The 8,125-nt window shown below is 63.2% G+C and overlaps 1 protein-coding gene and 1 non-coding gene across 2 annotated transcripts in view; both read right to left on the reverse strand.

Annotated features, from left to right (window-relative positions):
• Positions 1–945: 945 nt before the first annotated feature.
• AP1B1 (adaptor related protein complex 1 subunit beta 1) overlaps positions 946–8,125 on the reverse strand; it is a 22,042-nt gene continuing 14,862 nt past the window's right edge. Inside the window, exons 13-24 of the mRNA XM_029964913.1 lie at positions 7,710–7,969; positions 6,560–6,761; positions 5,739–5,759; positions 5,451–5,480; positions 5,192–5,341; positions 4,935–5,080; positions 4,273–4,402; positions 4,032–4,116; positions 3,688–3,774; positions 2,986–3,140; positions 2,531–2,539; positions 946–1,948 (exon numbers count right to left, since the gene is read on the reverse strand). Of these exons, the coding sequence (XP_029820773.1) occupies positions 1,874–1,948; positions 2,531–2,539; positions 2,986–3,140; positions 3,688–3,774; positions 4,032–4,116; positions 4,273–4,402; positions 4,935–5,080; positions 5,192–5,341; positions 5,451–5,480; positions 5,739–5,759; positions 6,560–6,761; positions 7,710–7,969 (1,350 nt within the window). The 3' untranslated portion in view covers positions 946–1,873. The remainder of the gene's footprint in view (positions 1,949–2,530; positions 2,540–2,985; positions 3,141–3,687; positions 3,775–4,031; positions 4,117–4,272; positions 4,403–4,934; positions 5,081–5,191; positions 5,342–5,450; positions 5,481–5,738; positions 5,760–6,559; positions 6,762–7,709; positions 7,970–8,125) is intronic.
• Positions 4,727–4,829, reverse strand: LOC112841359. The gene has a single exon (XR_003212962.1). It is a non-coding gene; the product is annotated as a small nucleolar RNA SNORD125 (small nucleolar RNA).

Genomic DNA, 8,125 nt, shown 5'->3' on the forward strand with positions numbered 1-8,125 from the left:
ACCCAAGGGAGGGGGCTCTGGGGGCCCCAGGAGGGTTGGGAGCAGTGGAGAGCCAGGCTGAGGGTGGTCCCCAAAGTCCTGCACCCGCTGCAGCCACGGGGACCCCTCGGCTGTGTCTGGGACCCCTCCAGGGGGGTCCCTGGAGCCCAAAGTGCCCCATGGCTGAGACCCCTCACCCAGGGGGGGAGCATGGACATGCTCCAGGGGCTGGGCAGGTTGGGGGGCACCAGGGGGGTCCGTTTCTGCTGGTGGTGACCATCCTGCTGTGACTTTGGGGGTCCTAAAGGTCCCCAGATCTCTGTCCTGCCTCTCCCTTGGGAGTGAGGCTGGTGTCCCATGGGGTGCCCCAGAACAGCTCCAGTGTCCCATGGGGTGTCCCAGAGCAGCTCCAGTGCCCTGTGGGGTGCCCCAGAACAGCACCAGTGTCCCATGGGGTGTCCCAGAACAGCTCCAGTGTCCCATGGGGTGCCCCAGAACAGCTCCAGTGCCCAGCAGGATGCCTGGCAGGAGTGCCAGTGCTTGGTGGGATCTCCCTGGCAGGGCTCAGTGGTGCTGCCCATCCTCACCAGGGACTGTCCCCCACCCCACAGGGACCAGCCACACCTCCTGGTGACCCTGAGCTCATCCCCAGCCCCAAGAGGGGCTCAGGGGCACCCCAAGCATCCCCCAGATCGGGGTGCAGGGCCTTGGTGGATCCATCAGGGGCTCTGGGAGCAGAGCCTGGAGCTCCCAGGCCCCTCCTGTCCCCGAGGGGTGACCTGTGTCCCCTGGCCATGGGCCATGTGCTGTGTCAGGCCTTGCTGGGCCATGGCCACTAGGCTGGGCTTATCTTCCCCTGCAAGGCCAGGCCAGTGCTGGCAGGAAGCTCCCAGCATCCTGCTTCCCTCGGGATCACGGGGACAGGGCCACCCCACGTGTCCCCAGGGGCAGGTGTCACCTTTATTCACCTCAAACCAGTGAACACACAATAGATTTATCTTCCATATATTAGAGATTTCCTGCTTCGAGGGAGGGGGGACCCATGGCTTGATTTGGGAGGGGAAGGAGCAGTGTCACCCCCAGGGAACCATCCAGAGGGAGCTGAGGGGTGGGAAGGGGCTGAGGGGACACTCAGAGCCCTCCCAGCTCCACAGGGGGGGCTGGAGGGGGCTGGAAAAGCCCTTTTTTTTTTTTTTTTACCTGCACATTAAGTACAGCCTCGAATTTGAGCTCCTTGAGCCCTTTGGGAGCTTTGGGAAGGGCTGCCATGGGAAGGGGACCCTCTCTGAAGGGCTGGGGGCTCACCCACGGCTCTGCTGAACCAGGGGTCAAAACCAGGGAGAGGCAGGAGAGAGGGGAAAGGAGCCAACACTGTTTTCCACCTGCTCCAGGCGCACTGAGCCCCAAATCCCAGGGCTCCAGGGCTCAGCAGCCAGAGCCCCCCCATCCCACAGCACTCAGGGCCCCAACCGGGCTGGGAGAGAGCCCCCAGGTGCTATCCCAGGGTTTGGAATGCTGAACCCACCACCAGACACCACTCCAAGAGACCCAGGGGGAGTGGGGAAGTGGGTTTTTGGTCCTCCCCCCCCTCCCCAGGTAGAGCAGCTCCCAGAGGGTGAAAACAGGGAATCCTGAGGGAGCGACCCCAGCGAGGAGGACACGGCATTGCTCACACACGGATTGCTACAGGGATCAGGGCCTGGGGGCAGCCCCTCTGCCCCCCTGTGCCCCCCCAGCCCCACCAGCAAGGGGAGAGTCCCAGGGGCTGCTTCCTTGGCAGGAAGGAAAGGAGACATGCACATGGATCCGGCCCCGCTGCCTCGGGCGGGAAGGGGAGCCGAGGAGGAGGAGGAGGAGGAGGAGGAGGAGGAGGAGGAAGGGCTGCAGCAGCACCTCAGTTCTTCAGGATGGTCTCATAGGCCTGGTAGACGTACTGGGACACCTCTGGAGCTCGGCATTTCAGGGATAACTGTGGGAGAGAGGGAAGAGGGGGGTCATGGCATCTCCCCCCACACTGGAGAGTCACCAGCCCCAAAGCAGACCCTGCATGCTGCAGCACCCCCTCCTCCACAGGGGCATCCAGCTCCTTATTGCAGCTGGAAAAAGGATATTAAAGGCACTGAACCCCCAAAATACCATCCCAGGGCAGCACATCCACATGCAGCACAGGCAGGGGGGCAGGCAGGGGTTGGATTCAGTGCCTGGTGCTCCAGGGTGAAGGGTTCCCCAAAAACATCCTCCTCTCTGAAGAGGAACGAGCCACCTTTGGGTGTTTGCTTAAATATTAAATAGTTCTGCAATCAACTGGCTCCTCGAGCAGGGAGAGCTCAGGGAGAATCCTCTGGGATAAGGACTGGCAGCTCTCCTCACCCCCAGCGAGCCCAGGAGGGACACCCCGACCCTCCAAAACGTGCCAGCCCTGCCCGAAGGAGAGGCAGGAGGCACCAAGAGACTGGCAGGGCAGGGGGGAAAAAAAAAAGTCAGGGGAGGGTGGAAAATCCAGGCAGCAGCCAGAGAGAGCCCAAAGCCAGGGAAAAACCAGTGTGCTAACCTCCAAATCCTGCAAGGGCGGGCGGGCCAGCGAGGGCGGGCGGCAGGGACGGAGACACAGAGAGGTGAGTGAAGGTCACACAGCCCATCCCAACCCCAGAACCAGGCTGTGAGGGGCGTGGGAAGGGCACAGGGAAAGCAGGACACGGGGATGGCTCATCCCTGCTCAGGGCAGGGATGGGGATGCTCCAAGGAGGGGATGGGGGATTATTTTATCGGAGGTGTGAGGGTGGGGTGGGAGCTCTCTGTGTCCTTCAGCTGCTCCCACGGAGAAGCCCAGCAGGAATTGTCACCCTCCCCATGCCAGAGGGACAGCAGGACTGGCACCAGCACCACCAGCAGCTGGGGGGGGGTCCCACCACCACGGATGTGCCACCCAGCCCTCCCCAGGCTCGGAGCAGGGAAGGCAGGGAGCTGCCCAGGGGGGTCGGGAGCAGGTCTGGGGATGGGACACACCGTGAAACTGGGATTGCTGGGCTGGATCCGGAGCTCTGCCAGCACCCAGATGCCATTGGTGAGCTTCAGGGACTGGTAGAGCATGTCCTGGCCCTCCACGTTCCTCTTGGCGATGGTGAAGATGTTGCTGCCTTGGAGTTTGCTGCTCACGGAATCTGGGAGGGGAGAGAGGGGCTGGCAGGGCTGGGTTGATCCAAACCCCCCTTGGACTTGCTCCTGCCCCGTCTCCTCCCCTCCCTGTGATGGTTAGGTTGGATATTAGGGAAAATTTATCCCTGGAAAGGGTGGTGAGGCATTGATGGAGCCCCCATCTCTGGCGGGATTTAAAAGCCACATGGATGTGGCACTTGGGGACATGGTGGCCTTGGCAGTGCTGGGGAAGGGTTGGACTTGATGATCTTGGAGGTCTTTTCTTAAACAATTCCATGGTTTTATGATCCCAGGGTGGGCACAGCCACTGCCCCCAGGGCAGGGACAGCCCCAGCAGGCAGAGCGACTCGGAATCACAGGATGGTTTGGGTTGGAAGGGACCTGAAAACTCATCTGCTTCCAACCTGCCAAGTTCCTACAGCAAGCCAAGGGCACCAAAAGCAGCATCTCCTTCCTGGGAATATGAGGTGGGCACGGGGGAAGGAACTCTTGCTCCCCACAGCCTGGGATAACTGGGATGAGCCACGACCTGAGCGAGGGGTTGGGACCCACCTGCGTTGAGGGAACAGTCTTTGATCTGGAACTGGGTCTCGTTCTCGTTGGGAATGTCCTTCCAAGTGGCCAGGAACATCTGCCTCTCTGCAGGGAGCAAGGACACCGACCCCACAGTGGAGCTGCAGCGCTGGCCACCCCCAAGGGTGACAACACAGGGGCACAGCAGCGGTGGCAGCGAAGGGATGTCACCCTGTCACCCCAGCACCCCCTCCAGCCACTGCCCAAGGCCGGGCTCAGGGCAGTGACCTGCTTTTGGGGGCTCACAAGCTGTGCCAGCCTGGGGAACGTGGTCAGGAGGGTTCCAGGGGCTGGGATGGCACCCCCAGGCAGGTGACACTCACCCATCTTGCCGTCCTCCACGAAGAGGATGTGCAGGGGGTACAGGGTGCTGAAGTAGAAGACGTCGATGTTGTTCTTCACCGCGACCTGGCGCGGGAGGACACGGCGACTCAACACCGGGGTGGTTCCCAGAGCAAGTGTCCCACCCCCTCCCACGGGTCCCTCTGGAGCCAGGTGCCACCCCCCCCTCCAGGGAGCACCAGAGCAGCCATGCCCACGCCCAGAGACCCCCGGGGTGCCCACCTGGAGGTTGTTGAGGGGGTCCATCTTCATGACAGAGCCGACGGTGTTCAGGGGGAGGGAGATCTCCACGGACTGGTTGGGGGCCAGCGGGGCGTGGACCTGGAGAGGAGCTGCTGGGGCCAGGCCAAAGCTGGGGGGACACCCGGGCAGGGCAGGGGGTCAGGGTGGGGGGCAGCAGGGGATGGCACAAGGCACCGTCCTGGGGCTCCCCACCTTCCTCCACCGGCATCCCGGGAACACCCAGGAACTCACTCACGTTGCTGCCCCTGCACAGCCCAGCACGGGGCTGTCTCCTGTCCTCCCCACCCTGGGGCAGCCCCAAAATCTGCCCCCTTTCCTCCTACACCCAGACTCACACCCGCTTTTAGCATTCCTGCCCCATTCCCTCAGGGCCTCTGAGGGAAGAGGAGGCTCCAGTTCACGGGGACAAAGGGCAGGACGAGGGTCAGAGCCCCGAGGAACAGCCTCTTCAGCCAACTTCTTAGAGGCTTTGGTTTGCTGCTCATCACCAGCACAGCCATCAGAGACAAGGCTCATCACAAGAGGCTGCTCCCAGCCCTGGCAGCTCCTTCCTCCCACCCTTTGCTCCACACAACCACTCCCAGGGGTGTGGGCAGCACCTCCCGGGTCACAGGGGCACCAGGACACGGGTGGGGCCTCACCTGTTGCGGTTGAACTGGATGGCGAAGTCGGACATGACCTGCAGGGCTTTGTTGGTCAGCACGAGGTCCATGGAGATGGAGCCCACCTGCCTGCTGAAGGTGCCAGAGATCTCCAGCCCCTTGGCTTTCATGGCAGGGAGCCAGACCTGGGCGAGGGAGACGAGAAACCCTCGGGGTGTCACCCAAAGCAGCCCCTGTGGGGAGCGGAGCACGGGGGGCTGTGCCCCCCCCAGCCCTGAGCTCCGTGTCCCACTCACCGTTTTGGGAGCCACGTAGGATCCTGAGAGGGTCCCCACCCCGCCAGTGAGGTCGAAGAGGTCCCCCAGGCCGCTGCCCAGGGGTGCCCCCGTGTTTGAGGGCACCGCGGTGCCGGGAGCTGGAGCGAAGCCGCCGCTGCCACCGCCCATCTGTGGGGACAAGGGAGGGGTTATGGGGGCACCAGGGGAGGGGGAGAGGAGACACAGGAGGAGGAGGAGGAAGAGGATGCAGAGGGTGAGAAGGTTTGGGCACACTCACAGCAGGGCTGCCTCCCACATCGCTTCGCAGCTGCAAGAGAAGGAAGGGGCATCAGCAGGGGCTGAGGGCACAGGGATCCCCCAAAATGCCCCCTCTGGGCACGCCCCGAAAGCAGCAGAGCGGGGCAGCAAAGGCCTGGAGTCAGGATGCTCCGTGCCAGGAGCTGGAGGGGGGCTGGCTGTCCCCAGGGAAAGGGGGGTGGCACTGGGGCAGCAAACAGGGGGCTCAGGATGGGGAGCAGGGGCAGCCAGGGGCGGGCACAGGGCTGGGAAAAGGGCTGATCCATACCCCTTCCGACTCGTCCCCCATCTCCAAGCGGGAGCAGCAAGGTGGAGAGGAGAGCCAGCAGCATGCAGAGACAGGGCAGGAGAGAAGAGCCCGAAAACAGAGAGAGAAGAGAAGGGGAGGAGGGGAGAGAGGTTAGTGCTGAGGTGTCCGTCTGTCCTTGCCCTGCAGCCAAGGACACAGCAGCACATCCCCCCAGCCCAGCGCCCCGCTGGGATCCCACTCGGAGCCGGGGCAGCGCTCGGAAGGTTCCGGAGCAGCAAAGGCAGCGGCGCCGCCTCCCCTGGGGGCAAACCCGCTGGATTTTATGAGCCATGGAGGAAACCCCAAACTCTGCTCCTTCAGGGAGCCTGGACTGCCTCCAGCACCCACAGGGCAGGCGTTCCCAGGCAGGGAGAAGTTTCCATCCCGCCTCACCCTGCGGCCAAACCGCTGCTTGGCCGCGTTCCCAGGAGGACACGGGTCCCAGGAGGACAGCCCGTCACCTCCAGAGCTCCCACCCCACACCCTGGGAGTGACCCCCAATGTGGGGGTCAGAGGGGGGGGCAGAAGAGCAGCCACTCCTGCAGCACAGCACATGGAGTGGGAACATCCACAGGGACTGGGGAGCAGGGGGTGGGAGCCCTCCAGCCATCACGTGAGGACAAGACAAATTAGGGTGAGTGCCCCTCTGCACCCACCAGAGGAGGGAAGGACCAGCCTGGATATCTCCAGGCTGATATATCTGCCCTATCCCAGGACACTCCCTACCACAGCCAGCACCAAACCCGGCACGGTGCCACCAGGATATCCAGGAATCAGGGCAGGAGCCCCTGGGGACGTACCAGGCTGTCCAGGCCCCCCCCGAGGAGGTCCACGGCGCCCATCTGCACCGAGGAGGTGGCCACGGGTGGCCCGCTCACGGGGGGACCCAGGTCCAGGTTGAGCAGGTCCCCCAGCAGGTCCCCCTGCGTGGGGATCACCGAGGGCTGATCCGCCGCCGGCACCCCCGCGGGAGCCGTGTCCGGGCTCTCGGCGCTCTCGCTCCTGCAGGGAAGGGCAAGGGGACACTGGAGATGGGCTGGAGACCAGGCAGGGCTGGAGGCAGGAGCTCACCCAGCTGGGCTCTGCAGGGAGCGTGCAGGGATCCCATCCCAGCATGGCTCCAACACTCAAGTGTGACCCCATATCCCAGCATGGCTCCAACACTCCAGCTGTGACCCCATATCCCAGCATGGCTCCAAGACTCCAGCTGTGACCCCATATCCCAGCATGGCTCCAAGACTCCAGCTGTGACCCCATATCCCAGCATGGCTCCAAGATTCCAGCTGTGACCTCTTATCCCACCCATGGCTCCAACACTCCAGCTGTGACCCCATATCCCAGCATGGCTCCCAACACTTCCACTGGGAACTGAGATTCTCCCATATCCCAGCGTGGCTCCCAACACTTCCACAGGGAACAGAGACCTCCCCTATCCCAGCACAGCTCCCAACACATTCTCATAGAGATTCCCTTCCACTGGCATCACTCCTCCAGCTTTTTAAGGACAATGTTGAACCCACAAAGCTCTGCCTCTACAGACCCTCCCTCGGGAATGGGATCCCAGCTCTGACCACAGTGGATACAATCAGCAGACACAACCTTTCCACTGGGATCACTCCCTCATCTTTTTAAGGACAGTTCTGAATCCACAGAGCCCTGCCCCTACTGAACCCACAGAGCCCTGCCCCTACTGAACCCACAGAGCCCTGCCCCTACTGAACCCACACAGCCCTGCTCCTACAGGGAATGGGGTTTCCCTCTGGAACGGGGTCCCAGCTCAGCTCCTTCCCAGCGCACACAGCCAGGAGACACAACCCTTCCACCGGGATCACTCCTCCGGCCTTGTAGGGCCAAACCCACAGCCCTGCCCCTACAGAAGCTCCCTCGGGAATGGGGTCCCAGCTCCCTCCTGGCCCAGCACCCCACAGCATCCCCCCCGGGAGCACTCACGATCCGGTGCGCGGGGGCAAACTCTTGTGCACGACGCCCCTGCCGCCCTCCACGAAGGCGCCGGGGGGTTTGTGGTACACCGAGGCCAGCGTGCCGATGTGGCAGATGAGCTCGTCCAGCAGCGTGGGCTCGATCAGGTCCGTCTCCTCCGAGATGAGCGGCTTCTCGGCCAGCACCACCTCCTTGGCGGCCACCGGGTCCGTGGACAGCAGGCGCCAGTAGATGTAGCCCCGGTCCCGCAGGTCGGGGTTGTCCGAGTCCTGCGGGGAGGGCGGGAACCAGGGCTGGAGCCACAGGGAGCTGCTGCTGCACAGCTACTACAGAGTTACTCAGGGCTGCTGCACAGCTACTGCAGAGTTACTCAGGGCTGCTGCAGCTACTGCACAGCTACTGCACAGCTACTATAGAGTTACTCA

The sequence above is a fragment of the Manacus vitellinus genome, unplaced genomic scaffold (assembly GCF_001715985.3).
Source record: "Manacus vitellinus isolate BGI_N305 unplaced genomic scaffold, ASM171598v3 scaffold_84_pilon, whole genome shotgun sequence".
NCBI classification, from domain to species: domain Eukaryota; kingdom Metazoa; phylum Chordata; class Aves; order Passeriformes; family Pipridae; genus Manacus; species Manacus vitellinus.